Source organism: Aquarana catesbeiana, linkage group LG04 (genome assembly GCF_042186555.1).
Source record: "Aquarana catesbeiana isolate 2022-GZ linkage group LG04, ASM4218655v1, whole genome shotgun sequence".
Lineage (NCBI taxonomy): Eukaryota > Metazoa > Chordata > Amphibia > Anura > Ranidae > Aquarana > Aquarana catesbeiana.
This window is the reverse complement of record NC_133327.1, coordinates 106,264,485-106,291,716: the sequence shown is the minus strand read 5'-3', so window position 1 is coordinate 106,291,716 and position 27,232 is coordinate 106,264,485. Positions and strand designations below refer to the sequence as shown.

The 27,232-nt window shown below is 41.1% G+C and overlaps 1 protein-coding gene across 2 annotated transcripts in view; it reads left to right on the top strand.

Moving 5' to 3' along the window:
• The window catches only part of COLEC11 (collectin subfamily member 11), a 43,557-nt gene that overhangs the window by 8,314 nt on the left and 8,011 nt on the right, over positions 1-27,232 (top strand). For both annotated transcript variants that reach the window (XM_073625419.1, XM_073625420.1), the window contains exons 2-6: positions 8,735-8,890; positions 15,399-15,470; positions 21,897-21,968; positions 24,510-24,563; positions 25,936-26,031. In XM_073625419.1, coding sequence (XP_073481520.1) covers positions 8,735-8,890; positions 15,399-15,470; positions 21,897-21,968; positions 24,510-24,563; positions 25,936-26,031 — 450 coding nt within the window. The remainder of the gene's footprint in view (positions 1-8,734; positions 8,891-15,398; positions 15,471-21,896; positions 21,969-24,509; positions 24,564-25,935; positions 26,032-27,232) is intronic.

Here is a 27,232-nt window from a genome sequence, read left to right as displayed (position 1 = left end):
AACATTTAATTGGATAACACCAAGGACTAGTGCTGATTGCATGCTTATTTCCAGGTTTTTACCAGTTCAGGACCAATGCTATATTCACTTGCAGGATTGTAGGCAAGCACTAACCATTGTATATGGTTATACGCTCATTATCCGTATTGGCATATTTGAGGGTGTCACTTCTACTATTTTGTTTTGTACACCAATATTCTTATACAGTGGGGACGGAAAGTATTCAGACCCCCTTAAATTTTTCGCTCTTTGCTATATTGCAGCCATTTGCTAAAATCATTTAGGTTCATTTTTTCCCTCATTAATGTACACACAGCACCCCATATTGACAGAAAAACACAGAATTGTTGACATTTTTGCAGATTTATTAAAAAAGAAAAACTGAAATATCACATGGTCCTAAGTATTCAGATCCTTTGCTCAGTATTTAGTAGAAGCACCCTTTTGATCTAATACAGCCATGAGTCTTTTTGGGAAAGATGCAACAAGTTTTTCACACCTGGATTTGGGGATCCTCTGCCATTCCTCCTTGCAGATCCTCTCCAGTTCTGTCAGGTTGGATGGTAAACGTTGGTGGACAGCCATTTTTAGGTCTCTCCAGAGATGCTCAATTGGGTTTAAGTCAGGGCTCTGGCTGGGCCATTCAAGAACAGTCAGGGAGTTGTTGTGAAGCCACTCCTTTGTTATTTTAGCTGTGTGCTTAGGGTCATTGTCTTGTTGGAAGGTAAACCTTCGGCCCAGTCTGAGGTCCTGAGCACTCTGGAGAAGGTTTTCGTCCAGTATATCCCTGTACTTGGCCGCATTCATCTTTCCCTCGATTGCAACCAGTCGTCCTGTCCCTGCAGCTGAAAAACACCTCCACAGCATGATGCTGTCACCACCATGCTTCACTGTTGGGACTGTATTGGACAGGTGATGAGCAGTGCCTGGTTTTCCCCACACATACCGCTTAGAATTAAGGCCCAAAAGTTCTATCTTGGTCTCATCAGACCAGAGAATCTTTATTTCTCACCATCTTGGAGTCCTTCAGGTGTTTTTTTTTAGCAAACTCCTTGCAGGCTTTCATGTGTCTTGCACTGAGGAGAGGCTTCCTCAGTTTGTCCAGACGGCCAGCTCTAGGAAGGGTTCTGGTCATCCCAAACAAATTTTTTTATAACCTTGGCCAGATCTGTGCCTTGCCACAATTCTGTCACTAATCAAGTCCAATCAGTATAATCAAACACAGCTGGACTCAAATGAAGGTGTAGAACCATCTCAAGGATGATCAGAAGAAATGGACAGCACCTGAGTTAAATATATGAATGTCACAGCAAATGGTCTGAATACTTAGGACCATGTGATATTTCAGTTTTTCTTTTTTAATAAATCTGCAAAAATGTCAACAATTCTGTGTTTTTCTGTCAATATGGGATGCTGTGTGTACATTAATGAGGAAAAAAATAAACTTAAATTATTTTAGCAAATGGCTGCAATATAACAAAGAGTGAAAAATTTAAGGGGGTCTGAATACTTTCAGTCCCCACTGTATATACATGTATGGTCATTGGATGAGGGCATGTATGGTGGACATGGAGTTTTATCTGCATGAATGCCATAATTGAATGTTTTTAGATTTTAAATTTTCTATGCTAAAAAATTATGTAAAAAAAAATATGTAAAAAATTGTATTCTTTATTAGACCAAAGATAGGGCATGGATCAACCCATATAAACGCATAATAGCACATTGGCATATAAAATACAAAGTATCAACATACATATTGAGGATAGTCACCAACATGACACAGAAAGTAAATATTATACATCACAGTCCCCCAAATGGAGTAGGCATAACATATCAGGGTGATAGAGCAATAAAAACCATCTAGAATCATGAATATGAGATGGATCCATCAAAATAAGCTCGACGATGTTTCGTGGACTTCTATTCACTCATCAGGAGCAAGTGCATCCATATACTAAAAAGGGGATAAAAAAAAAAAAAATCACCATTATAGTTTGATATAACCACAGACTGGAGGGGTAGAGGGATTAAAGATGATGATGAACAAATAACCAGCCATAACTGAAAGTACTCACATGCGAGCTGATACTAGGCCATGCGATACGACCTGCCGGAGGTCAGCCAGATAATTATGTCCAGCATGTCCCTTCACACAGGCGTGTGCTATTTCAGCTTGGCTGACACATGGTGAATAGGTCTGGCTGCTGCTGTGCTGTCTCTCCCTTATTGGCATGCCAGTGTGACGCTGGATGGGACCCTGGCCGCTGGGCTCGCCCTGCAGTTCCCCTTCAGTGACCTTTTCTCAGCAGTCCCACACTGCACTCCATTTTTGGTTCATATCCCATTAGGACCTACATGGGTAAATACATAGCAAGCTGTTGATTTATTCTTAAATTCTTCTACAACAAGCATTACTAATATTTCTTTACTCTAGTTTTCATTAATTTCTCCTGATTTCAGGAATCTCATCTCCTCTTCCCTATTCTTACTATATGGACACCCTATTTTTTTCATTCTGTTCACCTTGTTGATATGCTCCACAATATACTTCTATACTGTGGTGATGACGTTTCTTTTTATTTATACCAATATGGTAACAAACCATTTACTTTATTGTATACATCAAGATTTTTCCATACACACATTTCTTGGGGGACTGCATGTGTGCTCCTGATCCATGCTTGAGTCCTTTCCTCAGCTCCTGTGCTGGACATAATTACCTGGCTGACCTCCGGCAGGTGGTATTGCATGGCCTAGTATCAGCTTGCATGTAAGTACTTTCAGTTATGGCTGTTTATTTGTTCATCATCATCTTTAATCCTCTACCCCTCCAGTCTGTGGTTATATCAAACTATAATGGTGATTTTTTTTTTTTTATCCGCTTTTTAGTATATGGATGCACTTGCTCCTGATGAGTGAATAGAAGTCCAGGAAACGTAGTCGAGCTTATTTTGATGCATCCATCTCATATTCATGATTCTAGATGGTTTTTATTGCTCTACCACCCTGATATAATGTTATGCCTACTCCATTTAGGGGACTGTGATGTATAATATTTACTTTCTTTGTCATGTTGGTGACTATCCTCAATATGTATGTTGATACTTTGTATTTTATATGCCAATGTGCTATTATGTGTTTATATGGGTTGATCCATGCCCTATCTTTGGTCTAATAAAGAATACAATTTTTTACATATGTATATGGTTTTGTCTGTCTCTACCCCACACACACCTCATCTAAAGTTCCACCCTCCCCCCCTCTTTTTTGCAAAAGCAACCAGGGATGGAGGCGCGATATTCCCCGTTGCGTCTCATTTAAAGTCCCAAATATTCCCTTTTTTTCTTTGATCATGCAACAGTGGGTCTGACTTTGTAGAGGGACAACAAGACACACCCCTCCAAATTTGCACTCCAAAGTTGTGCAACTTGGATTCGTACAAGTGTGAATGGTGCCTTAAACGTTACTCAGCCAATCTTAGCTATTTACAGTACATGCTAGTACACCTGGGTTTTGCAGAATGCTCTAAAGATATCCTCGAAATGCATTCTGTGACCCTGTACATCAGAGGGGTAACACCATCCACTGACAATTGACATCGGGCGTGATAAAACCGAGTGACATCCTGTGAACCAAGAAGTCTGAGCAGCAGCTCATCCATCTCATCCATCCATCTGCTTTGTGTGCAGGACTTGGTCAATGCAGCAGGCTCTCTCCTTTCCTTTTACATGTGTTATTTTATTCACCCTTGTCAGTATACAGATATTTTTTTATTGGTTTGCAATAAACTATATGGAACTTACTACACTAGAATGGTTGCTCTGTCTCTCCCCCCTGCCCTGGTAAAATGTGAACTCTGCTGCAGCAGATTAATGTGCAGGGCAATAGGTTGACCAAAAGGTTGACACAGAGACGTACTGTTTAAAATCATTCATTTGAAATGATCGGAGTAGAGGCTGTTCACTTTGTAAAGTAAATGTTAATACATAAAGTAAAGCTGTGTTCGCACTGGAAATTCAATCATGTACTAGAAAAAGTCAATTTTTCTATTTCCCTTGCACATGATTGGGTATTCAAAGTGAACTCATGTTTTCCTTATTTACTCACATTTACCTTACCAACTAATATTATATATAAAAGTCCAGGCTAAAATCAGCTATATTAATAGCAGCTGTATTAATAGCACAACACGATTTAAAGTATGAAAGCTAAAAAACAGTGCTTTGTAAAAAACAATAGATGAATTAAATAATTATAATTATCATGTGCAAATATCATAAAATCAAATACATGCGCAAAAACATCTGAGCAAATGCCAAAAAAAAAAAAACTGTGCAAAAATTTGCAAACTCAATTCAGTTAAAATGCTACAATAATGTGCAAACTGCAATTCAAATATATAAAAGTTCTTTATAGTCCCAGACTCACTCACACCTAGGGAAGATTTACTAAAACTGCTGCACTCAAGATCTGGTGCAGCTGTGAATAATAGCCAATCAGCTTCTAACTTCAGCTTGTTTAATAAAGCTTTGGCAATAAAACCTGGAAGCTAATTGGTTTCTTTGCAGAGCTGCACCAAATTGTGCACTCTCTAGCTTTAGTAAATAACCCCCCAAGTGTCCAAACACAATGATTAATCCAGTATATCCATCTGCTGTTTAAGTGAACTCTTCATCCACTTCAATAAACCAGCTTCCTTCCACATCACTAAGGTAAATCCCCAATGGGATAAAACTCCCCAAGAGAGGATGACCAGGTAATTGGATAAGATGGCATTGATTTTGCAACTGAATCTTCAATAGCTGTTCCTCCAATCCTGTAATTAATTAGACATATATCCCCAAAGCATACCAGGCATAAAACAGAAAGTGACAGTGCAGTATCCTTTTTTGTTAAAAACATATACAAAACAGAATACAAAGGGGTCTACTTATAAAAACATTGCATAGCCATTCATTCGGTAAATCTGCATGTACATTTGTTTTCTGTGAATTGGATAAAAACAAATATTCTTTAGGCAGTTTTCTCCTCTGAATGAATGTTCTTTTATTATGGGCAGCAGTAAAATACCACATTATAGCCACTAGATTTAGCTGGGGAACTTAGGAAATACCTTCGTCTTTGTAATATGTGATTCAATGTAACAATTCTAGAGAACACTAGAGGGGATAAACAGATAAATGTAACCTATGGTTTTACTTTTATTTGCTAATTCCCACAAGTAGTTTTCTTCAAGTAGTCTGTAGTGGTTGGGCTTGTTGGGTAATATCTGGTTTTGTAACTGTATGTCATGCATACCAAGTGGTATTATATCATTTATGGCTACTGATGAATATATTTAAATAAAATTGTTTGTGTCTGGAGTTCAGCTTTAAACTTAGAATAGCCCTTTTCTCATGAACACACACCTTACGCTGCATTAGTTGTAAACTACCACGTTTCATTAAAGAGATTGTACTTTTGCAGTCATTTTTTTTTTTTTTGGCAATGATGAGTGTTGTAGGCATTTGGACTTACAGGAGAACACATCCTTTGATCATGACCAGAGGTGTGACAAGGACTTATCTTTTGTCTAAGAAGAATAGCACGCATTATTGCAACACATGGGAACACACCATACTTGAATTTGGCAATTTCATTTATACCAATGCCAACCCAATGCAATAATGCAATGCACCTACAATGCAAATATGTTGTAATGCACATATGCATTCCCTTTTCCCTTAATTTCCACCCCTTGGATTTCACTTGAAAGGATGACTGAGTGGACCCCTGACCCTTGAGCCCACCACCAGCGATTGCCATTATTTCATCTGTTTATGCTTGTTTAAAATCTCAAATTCAAATTGCTTATAATTCTCTGTGACAGCTACTATTTCCAACATTTATGATGAAGTTTCTGTAATACTGAGCTCTTGTATTTGTACATAAGCCACATTTTTTATTAAAAATGTATTCCATAAAAAAATAAAAATGTAGCCATCCTCTCTTGCTCACCCCAGGCTGGGCTACGGACTATGGGATTCGTAATATGCATATAGCAGTGCACAGTAGTGTATTTAGGTTTTGTGCTGCCCTAAACTCTAAATTAAAACTCTAATTAAAATATGACAAACACCCCTTCCTTTCAAGGCCACACCCCTTGCTGTTTAAGACCTGCCCTGAAATTTGCGAATGGGGACACTAGTTCTGAGGGGGTGGGGGTGGGGGCATTGGATTCCCTTAATTTGCGTTGATTTGCTCTCACTTCCTGTTTGGCTATGGGACAGGAAGTGAAGGGAAATCTCTGCAATGGGCCAGGGATGGTAAAAAATAAACTGACAGGGGCTATAATCCTCCCTTACTCTATCCAACATTTAAAAAAAAAGTGTTGCCTATAGTTCTACTTTAAGCACAAATTTCTGATAATTTTATGAAGAGGACTAAGAAGATGTTTTCTGCTGTACCAGCAGAAAACATAGCACAATGAGGAAGGTTTGTGGTCCAGGATGATAGGACAGTCAAAATTAGAAGCAGTGCCCCCCCCCCCCCCCCCCCCACAGTTGCGGAATGCCAACTGCCCGCATACCGGAAGCAGTGTGGCCACTTTATGGGGGTGCTAGACTAATTTACCTCTCAGCCCAGTCCACCCCACAAGACTGGTGCTACACTAACAGTGTAGCGCAATCTGGCAGGGACTCTTTCCGTGCTGCCCCCCTGCAAAGTGCTGCACTAGGCCTGGGCCTTGTCGGCCTAGGCCAAGATACAGCGTTGGCAGTGCACGTGACCACAATTAATGAGCTGTTCTTATGCATGCACAATAAAGGAGGTGCCTACCTCCTTAACTGCACCATCTTTGCGTGCTTGAGCATGAACGGGCCCCGAAGCCCAGCAGAGGCCTTCAGCACAACTGTGCATGCATTAACAACATCGTTCTCACCTAGATCAAAAAAAAAATGTGGTAGAGAGAAAGGGCTACAGCCAGTACATCCAAATTGTCGTTTGGGGTGAAGATCCTCTTTAATGTAATCTATATTTACTTATTTTCTTGTAATGTCCTCCATGAGCTCCAGAACCTCCTTTTTACCCCTTCCTTTTGGAACAAGCAGGGCTCATTAATTTTGGTCATGTGCAGTGCTATATGCATACTACACATCCCATAGTCCATAGCCCTTCTTGAGGTGAGAAAGAGAGGGTGGCTAGCTACGCTCTTTTAATTTTTTTTATGGAATTGATTTTTTCTTGAAAAATGTAGATTTTATACAAATTCAAGAGCTTAGTATTACAGCAACTTCAACATAAATATTGGAAATAGTAGTCACAGAGAATTATAAGCAATTTGAGTTAGAGATTTAAACTTAAACAGATGCATTAAGGGCATACACTGGTGGCGGGCTCAAGGGTCCACTCGGTCAGCCTCTTGTGCAAAATCCAAGGAGGTGGAAAATAAGGGATCAGGCCTAGCGCCCAAGTGGGCTCAGAACTAGTGAGATATGAGATGTCATTCCAGACAGCGAGAATCCTACAGGAGTCCAGAGGGATGCATTGTATACTGCCACTTTCCTAAGAATAAAGATAGGGAGGAAGAACACCTTGAGTAAAGACACGAAGGAAACAGTAAAGAGGGAGAAGGAAATAAAAAAGGGGGTAAATAAATAAAGTGCCCGATGGAAAGGTCCAACCAGCTAAGCTCAAGGATAAATGTTGCATGCCTAATTCCTGAGAAAAGGCAGGATTTTAGGGGAGTCAGAGGCAGCTATGTTCTTCTATACAGTGGGACCATGAAGAACGAATGTAGCCTCAATAGAATTTTTATTCTTAAACTAGGGTTTAGTGTTACATTTTAACAAAGGACAATGTGAGTATGGTAACTGCAATGGACAACCAACGTGTGAGTGTGCCCTTAAAGAGGAACTACAGTCTGTTCACATAATTTGTAATAAAAACATCTTTGCGATTCTGAAGCCTCCCTCCAACCACTTTGCATATTATTTTATATATACTGTGATTCTGTACTTGCCAAATATGCTGAAGAAATCCCCCTCCACTGAGTCTGGCTGCATACATTTTAACTGTGGGCAGCTGAAGCTGCTGTCTGTTCACTTCCTGGATTTACACAGACACACCTCCAGCTCTGCAGCTCTCATTGGCCCTCTTATGACTCTCCCCCTCCCTTCCTGGCAAACTCTCAGGAGAGTGAGAGAGATCTGTGCATGATGTCTTAAGCCTAGACTTTTTACCAGACTAGAAACAGGAAGTGGGCTGTATAAGGTATTTACTGGCAGAAAAAAAAGTTTTACTATCCAAAGTTAAAACAACAAGGGCAGAAGATTTAATAGATGGAAAGATGAAAAAAAGGACCGACGTTCCGCTTTAAGGTTTTATTCTTTCTCATCTATGGGATATATATAAAAAGAATTGTGAAGTATTCGTATTTTTAGTCATGACGTGCTTTAAAAATAAGATTATTTATTACGGAACCTCTGTCTGGAGTGAACTCTTGAAGTAAATGTGTTTGTCTGTTTTAAATTAGACATAAAGAGCTAAATATATGAGGTAATCCCAGTACAGCCTCATGGACAGTGTATGTCCTGTTTAAAATACCCTGACAATTGGAGATAACGAAGTGAAGAAGCGAATGAGCATTACACATGCAGTTTGTTTTAGATGGAGTTTCCAGTAAAAGCTGTGACCACGCTGTCGATGTGGTGGGCCTAATTCAGTGAATTTGTTTATGCATTCTTCTCCTCAGGAGTCAATGATCTACAAGGCCTCATTATGAAGGCACTTCTGGTTTCTGTGGCGACTCTGATTAACTTGCTGCTCCTGATACTGCTGGGATCTGGCTATTGTCAGCACATGGCGGATGAGTCGTGCTCTGTTCAGATACTTGTGCCGGGTCTAAAAGGTACTTTGTTCAGTTTATTTGCTTTGTTTTGGGAGTTTAGGCAAAAAATTATCAAGTTGCTGATTTGTTACAAGTTCATTGTGTTTATATTTTACTAAAATAGTCAGATGTATCTTGCCAGTCTAGAAGCTTAAAGTGATTGTAAAGGAAAAACTTTTATTTAAAAAAAAATAACAAAGATGTTTCCTGCTCTGTGCAGTGGTTTTGCACAGAGCAGTCCCAATCCTCCTCTTCTCGGGGGCCCGCTCTGGGGCCTTCTCCCTTGCCGAGTACCCCCAGAGCAAGCCGTTTGCTTTTGGGGCACTCGTGCATGCTCACAAGCGAGTCAACTTTCTGTGTCCATAAGACACACAGAGCGTGGCTCGGCTCAGCCCCACCCCCTGCTCCCGCCTCACTGGCTGTGATTGACAGCAGCATCTCAGCCAATCAGGTGGGGAGCCTCTGGTCTCATGCACATCACTGGATCAAGCTCAAGCCTAGGTAGGTATTAGGGGGGGCTGCACACTGAAGATTTTTTACCTTCATGCATAGAATGGTAAAATACCTTCAGCATTTACAACCACTTTAAAGTATAAATGTAGGTAGATATAACAGCCCCCCAGCCTTAAATCCAGTTATGTGTTATTAAAAATAAAACTTAAAGCCTAAGTTTGGTAATTTTGTTTTAAATAAGCAGAAGGGATGGTACTTGCATTCATTGAGAAGTGTCCCTTGTGCTGGTGGCTGCTGTCTTAGTTGAAATCTTCCATCTTCTGCCCCCTCTCCATAGTTCTGCAGCGGTAATCTGGTGCTACGAGAGTTAATACAGCTGCTGGACCTGTTATAGACACTCATCAAGAGTGCTGACTATGCCTGCCCTTTCTGCCCATCCCCTCCATATCTTCCATCAATTGATGGAATGGGAACTAAAATGGGGGACCAGAAGGGGGAAGTGTCACAGGAGATGGGCAGCGTGACAGGAGGGGGGCAGCGGTACAGGACGGGGGCAGTGCCACTCTGCAGTCGTCCCAGATCTCACCTATCCTGCAGCGGCTCCTTCAGTTGGTGTCAGTGTAGACTATCTGGTGCCAGGAGGGGAAGCTGTGTCCCAGGCACACAGAAGATTGGAGCTGGAGCGGGGGGGGGGGTAGTTTACCTTGTCCTCCTCCTCTTCTTCCTTCTTTTCTGCAGTCCTCTGCCAGCACCCCCTGGCCTCACCCACCCCACACAGGCATGCTATTCCTCATTGGAGCTCTGCATCCTTGCAGGTTTACTTTGATGGCAGGACATGCAGACTGCCCCGCTTGCCTAGTGCTCTCTCCTTGGTCTGTCGGTAGCTAGTAAACAGCAGGCAAACTAAAACCTCTGTCCTATCGAGTGCAGCTTGGAAGTTTTAGTTTGGTAGCTGGAGGGTACTGAAGACAGGTGTCATGAAAATTTGAATCCCCAGCAAGTGGGGGTTTTACCGACACCCCCCCCCCCCCATCCTGGCACACTAAGGTGGATGCTTAAGCTACCTTTTGCCGGCGCCAGCCCTGAGGGCAGACTACAGAAGATTTAAACTAAAAACAGCAGCCACAATGAAAAAGGACACTTTTATTATGTATTCGGTGGAGATCAAGCTGAAGATGCTTCTCTTGCACCTCTTCTTGTCCAACAACCCTGGTAGTGGTGACAGGAGATGTGAGGACACAGACTGGCATGAAGACCTATGTAGCGGGCAGTGCCAACTGTTTGTTGCAGGATACATATGAGCGTGAATCACCAGACAAGGACCAAAGGTCGGAACACCATTAAAATTGATTCGAAGACAGGAGCAAAACCAGGACACAAGTCAAAAGGTCATCAACTGCTGGACAGCATGGTACAGAAACATGAGGCAGAGTCAGGATACAAGCCGAGGTCAGTTCACAGCCAGGAAGCAAGGTGCAGGAACGTAAGGCAGAGGCGGAGTCAGGATACAAGCCAAGGTCAGTTCACAGCCTGGAAGCGAGGTGCAGGAACATAAGTCAGAGGTGGAGTCAGGTTACCATCCGAAGTCACAACAGGTAGGCAGTAATCCAAAAACAGGTCAAAGTCAAGCCGGGTCGTGCATGGGAAAGCAAATGTAGCAGGTCAGAACAGAAGTAAAGTGGGAACTAGCTGGAGACCACTGAGCAGTTCATATCATAATCCATCTTAAGAAGCAATTTGGCACCAATGCCAAGCCACTGCTTAGTGTGCACGCTAATACGTTTGTGCGTGCCTATTGCAGTGAGTTTTTGCAAAAGTCTTCTCGTTCTGGTATGTACTGGACTTTTCTCATGACTTCCCATTTAATGTAAGTACTGTCACTGGTGCTGATATTTTTTAAATTGAACTAATTGTAGGCTTTTTAAGAAGAAGTATGGGATTTTTAAAGAATAAACATACATACTCACCTCCATGCTGTAGAATTGGTGTGATGTTGCAGCTCTCCCATGTCAGCTCTTAGACTGGGAACTGAGCCATCACATGGTCTCTGATTGCTCAGTTCTTGGTCTGTTCTGAGCGGAAAGAGGTGATGACCAGTCTGTACTCTGGCCCTCCAGTGCTCACTGGAGTGCCAGGATGGGGAGGGGGTGATGCAGCTGGCTCTAGTTCTCAGGTGCATGCTGAAAGGTGGAGCCAGCTGTCAATCAGGCAGTGTGATGTATGAATCCCAGCAATATTGTTGGGATGCTTCCTGAGCCTAGAGTGGCTCTGTCCCATCAGCTTATAGTGGGCAATAGCCCATTATTAGCTGACTAAGGTTCACAGGAGGACAAAAGTAATTGCCCTGCTGTGACCCACATGAGAATTATGGCCAAAAAAGCTTTTGGCTATACTTCTCTTTTAAACCGTTCCTCATTCTGTCTTTATACTTGCCTTTTATAACCCCCTGCACAGCAGCATTTTGACTATGGAAGCATAGGTACAGCACTACCTTGATAAATACTGTAAATGAATTGATTCAAACAATACATGCAAATACAATGTGTACAAAACTGTATAAGTAAATCACAAACAATACACCCAATCAGTTGTGCAAATCACACATTAATACCATACCATTGCTGGTATGGTTACACAATACAAAAATGTATTGTAAACATTAATAGTGCATAATAAAGTCACCATCAAAGGTGCTCTGTGTTGTGTGTAGAACAAATCCAAACTGAATGTTGTGCAATCTTTTTCAAATCAAATCTATGAATTGCACTGCCCATCTAAGAGCTTTGTGCACTCCCTGAGTGTCCCCAATTTCTGCCAGAAATCACCAGACATAAATGACCCATTACACTAACAAGTGAGTCAAGCCACACTTAGTAGATCTCCTGGGGAAGATATTCCTGGTGCTTAGTATATTTTTACACAAATATGTACTTGGAAACCCGGTTATTCACACAACCACAAGAAGGTAGCAAGCAGATACAAATGGAAAAAGCGGGGGGCCTCCATAGTGTAAAAACATTTTATTAATTTAAACTCTAAAAACCAATGCACTTACAGTACATATCATAATAGGCATGTATCTCATAACATAGGACCAGGAGGTGCCGCTTTGCCTGTGTCTCAGCGTGTGCTCCAAAGAGCGGAATTTACATCACCTGAAAGTTCCGCACAACACGTTTCATCACAAAACATGGATGTCATCAGGTGCAGGTTAACCTAAATCTCTGAAAGAGATATCAGTGGACGGGTACACAGGACAACTTTGAATTTCTGACAAGTTCAACAACTTTTTTTGTCCTTATTGAACTGATATAGCAAAACACTCACAATGGTATATTTAAGGTTTAGATACAGTGCTTTGAAAAAGTATTCACACCCCTTGAGATTTTCCACATTTTGTCATGTCACAACCAAAAACGTAAATGTATTTTATTGGGATTTTATGTGATAGACCAACACAAAGTGGCACATCATTGTGAAGTGGAAGGAAAATGATAAATGGTTTTCAATTTTTTTTTTACAAATAAATATGTGAAAAGTGTAGCGTGCATTTGTATTCAGCCCCCTTTACTCTGATACCCCTAACTAAAATCTAGTGGAACCAATTGCCTTCATAAGTCACCTAATTAGTAAATAGAGTCCATCTGTGAGTTATTTAATCTCAGTATAAATACAGCTGTTCTGTGAAGCCCAAGAGGTTTGTTAGAGACCCTTAGTGAACAAACAGCATCATGAAAGCCAAGGAACACACCAAAAAAATAAACAAACCCTGCGCCAATAAAAATAGATTAAATAGCTATAGAGCTGCTCCCCAAATACTGTAGACAAGCAACTGTGCAATGTGAAAGTGTTAGAGGGGGCGCTAAATGTGTGACAATATAATAAATATGCTGACAAACCAATTTCAGACCATAAGACATGAAATATAGTGAGATAACAAATTTGAAAAGTGAAAATATATACAAAGTATTTATTAAAAGTCCATAAGTCTTCAGTGAATAAACTTGATGAATGAGTTCAAATGTGGAAAAAAAAGTCCTTCACCACTCGACAAGAAATCCAAATCACACCCAATGTGCTCAAATGAAAAACCTTCTCACTAGATGTCCATGACCTCTTTAGTTAAAAAGAAGGTCTGGAAACGCTTAGATTGGATTCAGGAACAAGTAGACTATGGATGAATCAGGGATCGCACGAATGCTGATGGGAACTACACACTGCTCTGCTCACGCTGTGAGATTGGCATGCATTCCACTGCCACTGAGAGACAAACTGGAAGCTTGGACCCGGAAGTGATGTGACCGGAAAGTGCCTTGATGTACGTTTCGTAATGCTACGTCATCAGGAAGCGGGACAAGGCACTGCAAAATGTAAGCATGTATGTTTCTACTAGTTTTAAAATAAAGCAGGATTACGCTATTGGTTCCCCTCTTGTCTTTCAACCCCTACGGGCAACCATGGTGGAGAGGAGATTACAGTTCAGAAGCTCCCTAATTCATCCCCAGTCTACTTGTTCCTGAATCCAATCTCTGCATTCCCAGACCTTCTTTTTAACTAAAGAGGTCATGGACATCTGGTGAGCAGATTTTTCATTTGAGCACATTAGGTGTGATTTGGATTTCTTGTCGAGTGGTGAAGGACCTTTTTGCAGATTTGAACTCATTCATCAAGTTTATTCACTGAAGATTTATGGACTTTTAATAGATACTGTGTATATATTTTCACTCTTTAAATTTGTTATCTCACTATATTCCATGTCTTATTGTCTGAAATTGGTTTGTCAGCACATTTATTATATTGTCACACATTTAGCGCCCCCTCTAAAACCAGACAGGTCAGGGATAAAGTTGTGGAGAAGTTTAAAGCCACGTTTGGTTATAAAAAAAATATCCCAAGCTTTGAACATCTCGCAGAGCACTGTTCAATCCATCATCCAAAAATGGAAAGAGTATGGGACAACTGCAAACCTACCAAGACATGGCTGTCCACCTAAACTGACAGGCCGGGCAAGGAGAGCAATAAATCAGAGAAGCAGCCAAGAGGCCCATGTTAACTCTGGAGGAGCTGCAGAGAGCCACAGCTCAGGTGGGAGAATCTGTCCACGGGACAACTATTAGCCGTGCACTCCACAAACCTGGTCTTTATGGAAGAGGAGCAAGAAGAAAGCCATTGTTTGAAAGAAAGCCTGTTTGCAGTTTGCGAGAAGCCATGTGGGGGACATAGCAAACATGTGGAAGAAGGTGCTCTGATCAAACAAGACCAAAATTTTACTTTTTGGCCTAAAAGCAAAATGCTATGTGTGGCGGAAAACCACAATGCAAAAACACACCATCCCCACTGTAAAACATGGTGGTGACAACATCATGTCGTGGGGATGCTTTTCTTCAGCGGGGACAGGGAAGCTGGTCAGAGTTGATGGGAAGATGGATGGAGCCAAATACAGGGCAATCTTAGAAGAAAAGCTGTTAGAGTCTGCAAAAGACTTGAGACTGGGGTGGAGGTTCACCTTCTAGCAGGACAACGACCCTAAACATTCAGCCAGAGCTACAATGGAATGTTTTAGATCAAAGCATATTCATGTGTTAGAATGGCCCAGTCAAAGTCCAGACCTAAATCCACTTGAGAATCTGAGGCAAGACTTGAAAATTGCTGTTCACAGACGCTCTCCATTCAATCTGACAGAGCTTGAGCTATTTTGTAAAGAAGATTGGACAGAAATGTCACTCTCTAGATGCGCAAAGCTGGTGGAGACACCCCTAAAAAGACTTGCAGCTGTAATTGCAGTGAAAGGTGGTTCTACAAAGTATTGCCTCGGGGAGCTGAATACAAATGCACGCCATACTTTTCACATATTTATTTGTAAAAAATGTTGAAAACCATTTATTATTTTCCTTCCACTTCACAATTATGTGCCACTTTGTGTTGGTCTATCACATAAAATCCCAATAAAATACATTTACATTTTTGGTTATAATATGACAAAATGTGGAAAATTTAAAGGGGTATGAATACTTTTTTAAAGCACTGTACATCTTACAAGTGCATAAAAATACTACATTTACATTTGCTTTTACAGGTGAAATGGGAGAAAAGGGAGAGAAGGGTGCACCAGGGAGACCAGGCAGAGTCGGTCCACCAGGAGAGAAAGGTAAGTAGCCCATCTTCTCTTCTAAATACAGGACATTATATTTTTGGACGTTTGTAAAGCATAAAATAAACCTTTCACAAAAACATGAAGATGTTGTTATCAGCAGCATATGCTAAAAACAGCTCTGTATATGACATTTGCCTGGAGGGTGGAAATTAGCCAACACATTTTGGAGACCAAGACACACCCCTCTCATTGGGGCTGCAAAATGATACAAAATATAACCATCACCGGTGAGGCTTGGTTCACACTGTTGTGGGTGGTCACTGGTGTGGAACAGCGTGGAAATCGCACCTATTTTGGCACCTTAAACCACCCACAGCCATAACACACTAGTCTTTTGCAGATGTGCAGGTCTACCATTCATTCTTAATGGCATCCCCACACATCTGAAAAGGCAGTGCGTTTTCGGGTTTGGAAAATTGGATGGTACAAAAGCACCATGCAATTTCCCTGCTGCTGCATTTTTTTTGAATAGGTACAGGGACCTTTTTCCTGCGTTTCCCACAGGCACAGCAGCCCAGTCAAATGAATAGGCTGCTGTGCCCATGCAAATGCAAGCCGCAGCAAAGGTATAGGTGTGAATATAGCGGTACCCATGTATTCCTAACTTTTCTCCTCTTGTAAGGAGAAAAAGATACAATGTATCTTTTTTCTCCATTCAGGCTGGGTTCACACTGCTGCGGTGGCAGACATCTTATGTGATTCGCAGTGCACTGCTGTTCACATCACATGCGATGTCTGTGCTGTGCGATATCAGCCATACAGATAGTATGGCTGATATCGCACCGCATTCGGTCCAAACTCGCACAGGACCCTTTTTTTTGTTCGGACCAGAATCGGATCGCATGGGTGTTCACAACTATGCGATCCGATACATGTCCAAATTGTCAGTTCGCAGTGCGATATGCGAGCTGAACTGGGGGTGTCGTTAACATTGTATGACACTCCCCAGCAGTTCGCATATGGCAGTGTGAACTGCCGTGCGAGTTGGTGCAGTAAATTTGCTGCGTTCCCGCACTGCAGCAGTGTGAACCTAGCCTCAAGAGGAGAAAAAAAACTGGGGTGGGCTGAATAGTGACTATCCATTGTGATAGTCAATCAGAGGCTATCACAGCAATCAAGTGATTGGGAACCAGGGCTTGAACGGCTCCCGATTGTTAGTATGAGACTCTCAGTGAGATCCCGGTCTCTGTGCAATGTTCTCTTAGCACAAACACAGCACAATGGATTGTTGGGTTTGTCCTTATATTACATAGTTATAGTAAATCTATGGAGATTGTACAAACAAATTATATAGTGTAGTGCCTGATAGATTAGGTGGGTCATCATATAAATCTAAAGTGTACAAATATTGTACGGTCAGAATGTAATGTGTATATAGTGACCCTTATGCCGCATACACATGACCGGACTTTACGGCATACTTGGTTCGGCAGACCGGAGTCCGTTGGACAATTCGATCGTGTGTGGGTGCCAGTGGACTTTTTTTTCTCAAAAGTTTGACGGACCTAGAAATGAAACATGTTTCAAATCTCTCCGAAGGACTCGAGTCCGGTCGAAAAGTCCGCTCGTCTGTATGCTAGTCCGACGGACAAAAACCGACGCTAGGGCAGCTATTGGCTACTGGCTATGAACCTCCTTGTTTTAGTCCGGTCGTACGTCATCACGTACGAATCTGTCGGACTTTGGTTGATCGTGTGCAGGCAAGTCCGTTAATTCGGAAAGTCCGTTGTAAAGTTCGTCGAAAAGTCCGCAGGACAAAGTCTGACGTAAAGTCTGCTCGTGTGTACGCGGCATAAGACATGATTTTAAAAAGATTCTCACCACGCTGCATTGCAAATTATATCTACCACAGGTCATCTTTTTCTGTACTATATGTAACACACCATATGTGTGACTATGCCATCTGAATATTTAAACTAAGGTAAAAAAAGGAGGGTTTGCCCCTCGTGGTTGTCTTCTTGCCCAACCATCGATGTTTTGCTTACTTTGTTTTTGGTGACTCTACTACTTGGATGAATATGTCTTTGAATTTTGAATGCATTTTACTGGTTTATTTTATGTAAAATATTAAATAGAAAATGTGATGAAATTTAAAAACAATTATTGTAATTAGACAATAGGTTATAGCAGGAGAATGTTTGAAAAAAGAATAAAAAATAGGGCCCAAATTGGTAATCTGGATGTCATGGTCAAGCTTTGTAAATCGCCAGGTATCGTAATGGTCTTTTTTAATATGAACCAATTACAGCCAGTAATGTTCTGTGCAAATGACAGATCTGTTTTAACGGTATCAATGTTTGTAAGCAGTCAGGTGATAGATTTCTTACTTACAAACTGCAATTTTTAATACTCAAGCTCTTAATGTATGTTAACAAGTCAGAGGAAAATTCATGATCGGCCATAAACCCCAGCAAGGGGCCGGTCAGAGCAACCGATTCCGAGGAATAAAATAGAGCTGACTTTATTGCTTTACCTTTTAGTGCATGGGCTCTGATAATAGTAACATAAAGTCTAGTGGAGAGGTTTTATTGAAGAACCCGCTTCCCCGTCGTGTGCTGTTTTTCTGACATCTATAAAACGTGACATTTCATACATCAAATTAACAAGAGAAGGCACTACTGCATCTGCTTAAGCATTATTTCTTTATAGGCTGCCATTCCGTCCAATGCTGGGGATGCTGGTGGAAGTAAGATTTGGGAAGGTTATATTTATTCCAGGCCATAGAAAACAAGATAAATACACAAAAATGACTGCCCAGGATGGATGCATCCCATCTGTTAGTTATTACAGTTTTTTTTATGAATGTGTTATTCTTGTCACCACTAGAGGGAGCTGCAACCCACAAACAAGATTCTGATTTGGAAACCTTTGCATTGCACAGATTAAAGTATCTTTATTTATTTCTTTTTTTATATTCATATAAAAATAATCTGCTTCATGTGAACAATCCCATCAATATGTGTTAATTTTTTTTTATTTTTTAAATTGTGTTCCTTTCAATGGTTAGTATTCTATATGTACCTAGGGAAGATATATTTGCGCACTACATATGTAGCACTACTTCAAGGTTAGTAATTCTGCACAGAGTGGCATGTGAAGTCAGGACGCCGGATGCCATTTTGATTGTTTGATAGATGCACGTTTGTTCTAATTACATGTGAGTGTGTTGCTTGTACATTAAAGTGCTTTTTGTTTTTAAATAAACTTACTGCACTATGGTAGCTTTTTCGTTCATACTTTCATGAGGTGCTAAACTGAATGATTTGATGAAACTATCCGAGGAAGCGCATGTTTTGTTATGAGATGGGGAATTCATGGTGATTATCAAAAAACGTGGCTAATTTCCTTATTATTTCCCATGGTTGTGAGGCTACTGCTGGATTGCAGAGGAAATTTGGTCCACATCTTAGCTGGGGATTTCCAGCACAAGGCTCAGTTTGCATCTATGCAGTTTATGATTGATGCTTTCTACGGTGCATTTTGCGTTTTTGTAAACGTTTTTCATGCGTTTTGCTGGGATTTTTTGGGTTCCGACTGGCATTGTGATTGACGATGAATCTACTCTGGGGGACATTGTTTTTTATTTTTTAATAAAGGACTTGTCAAAAACTTGTGAAGTGCCTATTTTTACAGTTTTTTTTGGTGAATGGGTAGGGTATTATGTTCACATGGGGGGGGGGGGGGGGGCGAAGGATCTAGGGGCTTCCAGATTCCGAATAAGCCTTCTGCCCACAGACCACCGGCCAGGGTTGTGGGGAAGAGGCCCTAGTCCCCATCAGCATGGGGACAAGGTACTTTGAGAGAGGGCAGAGCCCCCCTGCCCCAAAGCACCCCCCCATGTTGAGGGGATGTGGCCTGGTATGATTGGGGGGGGGCTCACTTGTCCTCTCCCTTTCCTGACCTGCTGGGCTGTATACTCGTATAAGGGTTTGGTATGGATTTTTTTTTAAATTTTGGCGTGGGGTTCTCCTCAAACTCTATACCAGACTCGGAGGGCATGGTATAGACTCTGGGGGGGACCCTGCTGATTTTTTTTTTATTGCCTGCAATTGTCGTTTTTACATTCAGCTGTCAGTGGGGAAGCCCATTGACATCTGATGGCTCATCGGCTGTTAAGGACGCGGCGACCCGCTCCTTAACAACCAGATATACACAGTCTGTTATGGAGAAATGAAAAATGAAAAAAAGGCATTTTAAAAATGCATCAAAAACGCAACATTTGTGTTTTTGGTGGGAGTCCATTGAAGTCTATTACACGCAAAATGCAATCTGCTGCAGGAAACAAAGTCCCTGACCCTTTCCAAAAATGCAGCGACTGAAAAACGCATAGCTGTGAACGTGTACCAGAGGAAACCATGTTAAATGGACTGTTGTATGTTTCTGCAAACTGCAAAACGCACTAAAAAATGCATAGCTATGAACCAAGCCTAATAGATATAACAGCTATAAGGTGGTTTTAGACCACTTTATAATTTGAGGGTAAGCAAATTAGCCCCATCACTGTGGTGTTGTGTGTATTTATCTATCACACTGAAAGCTGGTGCTAGGATTCCTCAATCTTAACTATCCAAATAATATGGACTTATCTGAACTTTGATGTTATCTGTTATTTTAGGCGCTGCCCGTATCTTCATAAGTGCTGCACAGTGGTTGTACCTTGCTGTTTTTCTCTTTGGTGGCCCATAGACCCTAGGTGACAATTGATTGCATACATTTAAAGTGCATCTGTGCCAACACTATGGACATTAAACTATATACATTTTTTTCACAAGCTTTTTGTTTTTTATAACGCTATTACCAATTTTGCATTGAGGTACGGGTATAGAGAAGCAATGGAGTAGTTGCTGCTGCGCCTTATGGTTTTGGAGATGTGAGTTTTGTGCAGATTGGAGGGGGGGGGTTTACTCTTCCAATTGTGTGTTTGTTGGGAATAATACAAAAAATTGGGGGTATGTTATATTTGGTACACAATGCTGGAATGGGTAGAGGTTTTAGAATGTCTATGTCAAATAGATGACCTGTTGTGGAGATGCCACCCAGTTCCTCTATAATGAGTAAGCAGCATGTTGCTGACCTTGTGGGAGCTGAGTATTTCTCATTATGAGAAGATATTTGGATATGTAGGGAAGAGAATATAATTTCCATCTAGTCTGCAATTTAGTAAGGCCCTTCTTTTCATGCAGTGGGGGAAAAAAACTCAGGTGAGAGTTTTTCCCATGAGTGTGCCAGGGATTGCTACATGTAAAACTCTCTGAAGCACTAAGACCCATGGCTTTACAAGTCCTTGCAAGCACTGTCAAGTATCCCAAAATAAATCTAAAACTGAAAAATAGAACATAAAACCAGAGCATGGTGATTATTGCAGGCAAATAAAAATATGCAGCTTATAGGAAGATCCTGCTCACATTGTCAATGTGAAGCGGATTCAAATTCAGCAGGGGCTTCACCCCTTCTCATAACCTTGCATGTCTGAGTTTGTGGCATCTTCACACAAACAGCACAGGCAGGATCTTCCTACAGTTTGCCCCCTTTATTTGCAATATTTGTGGGTGTTGAGGACTTACACCAAAGAGTTTTTGGCCCAACGGTAGACTGTTTTTTCAAGCCTGATTTCAAGCTTATGGAATATAAGTGTAATGTTTTCAAATTGTAATAAATGATGTGATCTTCAAAATTCAGTGTGCTCTGTTTTTATATTGTACAGCCAAGAGTTTATAGACCAAGAGCAGGCTTTCCACAAGCTTTTGGAGTGTGTCTGTGGAAATTTGTGCCTATTCAACTAAAAGAAAATTTGTGAGATCAGGAACTGGTGTTGGATGGCCTGGCTTGCTTTCAGCATTCCATTTCATCCTAAAATCGCTCAGTAGGGTTGGGGTTGGGCTGTGTGCAGGCCACATGAGTTCCTCCCCATCCAAACTCATTAAACCATATCTTATGGAGCTGGCTTTGTGCACAGGGGCACAGTTATGCTGAAAAGAAAAGGAATGTTCCCCAAACTGTCACTGAAATGTTGGAAGCCCACAGTTAAAAATCTATAATAAATATAGTCTGTAAATACTTTATGAGTGTATATTTTACATATTTTATTGACATTTAATTAAGATAAAATATATTTATTATTATTCCTAATGATGTGGATGCCTAATCCTCAATGCGTTGGCAGTGCTGACCCTGGCCCAGTTGTGACAGCAGCACATATGCGATACCTTGGATCATCATATACTCTTCTACATAGAGAATTGAGGACTGTACCTGTTCTCTGTACTCCCTGGGGTGCCTCAGGCACTCATTATGGCCTTTCTACATTCAGAAATAGCACAATAATTGCCTACAGTGCTCTAAAATAAGAACATTGCTTTTGATGTTTGGATGGTCTGTGGCCACTTGCAGGAATCTGATATTTATGGTTTTGTTTTGCAGGAATGGTGGGTGAAAAGGGAATGAAAGGAAGCATGGGTCGCCATGGTAAAATCGGCCCCATTGGTTCTAAAGGTATTTAATTCTGAGACTAGAATACACTATATGCCTGTTAGTATGGTAAGGTGAAATACAGTACATTTTTGTTCTTGGGTTTAGATACACATTAAAGATAGCTGGAACAAAACAAGCAGGGGACAAAGGTCTAATCAATAGTATTGTTTGTAAGGCTCCCTGCTGCTGATGCGCCCATCTTTGTAGATGACCTGGTGGGGAAGTCTTCAAAAATTCAATATTAGGCAAGATGCCATTTGTTAGAAACTCTATTGATGTTGTAAAGTGCTGCGCAAACTGTTGGCGCTATATAAATCCTGTATAAAAATAATAATAATTTATATATTTTTTCTGAGAAGCTATGTTGATTAAACAAAAAAGCCCCTTAAAAAAGAATGATAAAGGCTACATCCTCTTTCGACCTGCGAGCCCTTCCCTGGTTACCGCCATCTCAAAGACCACCCCTGACTACTCCTCCTTACCTGACCTAACATCTTCTCTCTTTATGTGATAGATTAATCATTCCATGTGGGCTGCCACATCAACTATGACACTGCTATCCTGACTGCACCATTTCACAGACTCAACTTCATTTCCCTTCATCCTCTGTTTATAGCCACTGGTGGTTTACTCAATTCCAACTTACTGCCTTTCTCCATAAATTTAGGAAAGAAACCCACCCAGTGCTCAATCTCACCCAACTGGAAGGCTTTCTCTCCCGTAATGTAACACTTGACCACACTGTATCCCAGTTATGTAGAATTTTAAGAGGGGGCCCTCTGGAGGGGGTCTCCTGTTTCAATCAATATTTCCTGTTACCTCTTTTTCTGAAGAGGATTAGAGGAAATGTTTCATTTTTACTCATAAACTGTCCATGTATTCATATTTCTAGGAAAATATTCTACAAGATTATAACCCTATGGCACCGGACCCCAATTGACCTTAACCTTATATACCCTGCCACCTCCAACATTTGCTGGAGATGCCAGGAAACTGAAAGTTCCTACCTTCACATTTGGTGGGACTTCCACTTGCCCTTACCATTTTGGCAAAATATATTCCTTTCCTACAACTCCATGTGCATTTCTGATATCCAGCCTACCCCAGCCATTGCCCCATTGTCGAAGATCCCTGGGTCCAGCTACAAATTTAAAAAGGGCATCTTACAGCATTATTTACTAGTGGCTTGGTTGGCTATATCCCGCCCCGAGACTGGAAATCTACCTCCTCACCTCACCTCTTCAAATGGGCCCAGATTTTAAACAGGGTCATGGCAATGGAAACTTTGTTCGCAAATAATGGCCCCAATCTTGAGAAGATACGCACAACATGGACATGCTGGCTAGTTTTTAGTGATTTTTCCACATTCCGAACTTTATGCCGTGTACACACGAGCGGACTTTCCGGCATACTTGGTCCGGCGGACCAGAGTCTGCCGGACAATCTGACCGTGTGTAGGCTCCGGCGGACTTTTCCGGCGGACTTTTTCCCAAAAGTCCGCCGGACTTAGATTTGAAACATGTTTTAAATCTTTCCGTCGGACTCAGTTTCTGATGGAAAGTCTGCTCGTCTGTGTGCTGGTCCAACGGAAAGCCCACTCGTCTGTATGCTGGTCCAACGGACCAGATACGACGCAAGGGCAGGGTATTGCATTTCGCGCTCGCTGCAATAGGAAAAACAAATTTTCCTATTGCAGCGAGCGCGGGGCATACCAGGCCCTTAGGTCTGGTATGGATTTTAAAGGGAACCCCCTACGCTGAAAAAACGTGCTCGGATCGGGGTCTGGTATGGATCTTAGGGGGGACCCCACGCCGTTTTTTCGGCGTAGGGGGTTCCCTTTAAAATCCATACCAGACCTAAGGGCCTGGTATGCCCCGCGATGGGGCTCGCAAGGTGTCAATCTCGCCGATAAAAGCGGCAAGATTGACTTCCTTTTCTAGTTCCGTAGTACCTGAGTCATGTTCAAAATGAACGGACTTGTCCGTGTGTGGGCAAGTCCGTTCATTCTGAAAGTCCGCCGTAACTCCGGCAAAAGTCCGTTGGAAAGACGGGCGGACTTAGCCAGCCGGAAAGTCTGGTCGTGTGTGGGCAAGTCCGTCCGTTTTTAAGTCCAGCGCACCTGGCGGACAAAGTCCGTCGGAAAGTCTGCCGGACCAAGTATGCCAGAAAGTCCGATCGTGTGTACGTGGCATTAGTGGCAAAATAATTGGTTCACTCCTCTTGAGGTTTCTTTGAGTGTTTATTTGGATTCCTTCTCCCCTTTCTAGTCACCCATCTCCTTCCTCCTACAAATCCCCCTGTAACACTTTTAAGGTATCCTTTTTAAGTGATATGTTTCCAACAATCGATTTTCTTAGTGGATTTCAAGCATCCCGCTTGCTACAGTCATTGTATATACATGGTATTATTTCAATCTTAGATATCCTTTACAAATATGTGCTTCTTGTTATAGTATTGTAATTACATGCACCTTTATATATTAGTAATTTGAAAAGCTTCTTGAATAATCAGTTTTTGCCAAAAAAAGAATAATAAAGCATTGCAATGCATTTTATTTTTCAGGTGAGAAGGGAGATATTGGTGACATGGGTCCACCAGGTCCAAATGGAGATCCAGGTATTCACTGACCTAATTTAATCCACTTTTATTTCCCTGTGATAGTTTTTGAGCAAATCTGCCAGGCCCTAAAGTGAAAGTGGCTTACAGTCTTATACTCATCTATCCCCAAAATCTCTGGTATGTGGCCTTCTCAGGATCTTTTCCATCTTGCCAGTTCATGTGCACTGCAATCTTTATTTGGGTCCTATTAAGATTCTGTAATCTAACAAAAGTCATTTGCAGTTGCATTCTATTGCCTGAATCTTCAATTTTAGAAAAGGTAGCTACCTTGTTTAAAGCTTTTATCTTTGCCTAGTCTTGCAGGTTTAGCATCTTTGGCCATCTTGATTGCCTGTCCTGTGATGTCATTACTCCCACACTTGTGCAAAGAAATTTCATCCAAGTACCATGGCATGCAGAGAAGATAGACTGAGCCATGCATGTCCGACTCCAAGTATATTTTATAGAAAAGGAGATGGCAGGTAGAAGAGGAACTTTGATGGTAGAAGAGACATACTAGCACATTTGTATTCCAAAAGCACTAATTTTCAGCTTTAATAACATCCTAAATTAATAAATTCCAGAGACGAATCCTTTATTTACTTTAGGGTTAAATGCTGCCACCATATACATTTGGCCACATTGAACTTAATACCTTTGCCAAATCTATTGTGTTCTGTTAGCCTAGAAGAAAAAAAAAACAAAAAAAAAAACACTGAGGAGAAATTGCAGCAACGGAATCTGCAGCAGCTGTGCATAGTAACCTATCAACTTCTAACCTCAGTTTGCTCAAAAGTGCTTCAAAAAGGAAAGATAGAAGATGATTGCTATGCACAGCTGCTCCAGATTCTGTATGTACCAGTTTTGATAAATTTCCCTCACTGCATTTTGTTAACTATATGAGGTCAATACTTGTAATAATAGTACTTTTTTAACCATGAGACTCAAAGGTGATTGTTGTAAGCTTCCCTAGTAGTGTTACTTTTTTTAGTAGTGTTATGGTTTGTCTCAGTCCCATCATTATCACTTTTGCAAGACACGTTGGTTGCCATATAAATGTGAAGAAAATATTAAGAGAAATTATGTGAACATCAAAAAGAAATTCATATACCGAATACTGTTATTACACGTATAACCAAAAAACATCAATATTTTTCATGACAGTAGTCTATTAATTCAGTCTTTCTGCCTCAGAATCTAGGTTTTATTGGTATTGGTTAGGAACACATCCCATGCACCTGGTTTTATTGGGACATGTTCAACCAGAATCTCTGCAAATTTTGGGTGTGCAGCCCATCTCAAATGTAATGTATTGAATACAATTCCTATGAGGATAAGCCAAGAAATAAGAAAATATAGTGATACCTGCTCTCTTGACTTCATTTTGCAGGGATACCCTGTGAGTGCGGTCAGCTGAGGAAAGCTGTTGGAGAGATGGACATCCAGGTCACACAGCTGACAACAGAGCTGAAGTTTGTAAAAAATGGTATGTATTGATTTACCCTTGCAGCTGTGCATCCATGCTGTTTATACAGTCATGCTCATAAGTTTACATACCCTGGCAGAATTTATGATTTCTTGGCCATTTTTCAGAGAATATGAATGATAACACAAAAACGTTTCTTTCACTCTTGGTTAGTGTTTGGCTGAAGCCATTCATTATCAATCAACTGTGTTTACTCTTTCTAAATCATAATGGCAACAGAAACTACCCAAATGACCCTGATCAAAAGTTTACATATCCCGGTTCTTAATACCGTGTATTGCCCGCTTTAACATTAATGACAGCTTGAAGTCTTTTGTGGTATTTGTGGATGAGGCTCTTTCTCTTCTCAGATGGTAAAGCTGCCCATTCCACTTGGCAAAAAGCCTCCAGTTCCTGTAAATTCTTGGGCTGTGTTGCATGAACTGCACATTTGAGATCTCACCAGAGTGGCTCAATGATCTTGAGGTCAGGAGACTGAGATGGCCACTCCAGAACCTTCACTTCATTCTGCTGTAGTCAATGACAGGTTGACTTGTGTTGTGACCTTGTGTTTTGGATCATTGTCATGTTGGAATGTCCAAGTACATCCCATGCACAGCTTCCTGGCTGATGAATGCAAATGTTCCTCCAGTATTTTTTGATAACATTTAACCTTTCATCATAGGCCTTGTTGACTCCTCTCCAAATGTAGCGTTTATTGTTATGGTCAAAAAGCTAAATTTTGGTCTCATCACTCCAAATGACTTTGTGCCAGAAGGTTTGAGGCTTGTCTCTGTGCTGTTTGGTGTATTGTAAGCGGGATACTTTGTGGCATTTTATATGGCATTTTATACAGTTCAACTACCTTTTCCCGCAGATCCTTTGACAATTCTTTTGCTTTCCCCATGACTCAAGATCCAGAAATGTCAGTGCAGCACTGGATGAAAGATGCAAGGGTCTGTCAGGAGTCCAGAAACTCACTGACCTTTTATACATACACACTAATTACAAGCAAACAGATCACAGGTGAGGATGGTTACCGGGGCATGTAAACTTTTGATCAGGGTAATTTGGGTAGTTTCTGCTGCCATTATGGTTTAAAAAGAGTAAACACAGTTGATTGATAATAATAAATGCCTTCAGCCAGACACTAACCATGAGTGAAAGAAAATGTTTTTGTTTTATCATTCATATTCTCTGAAAAATGGCCAAGAAATCATAA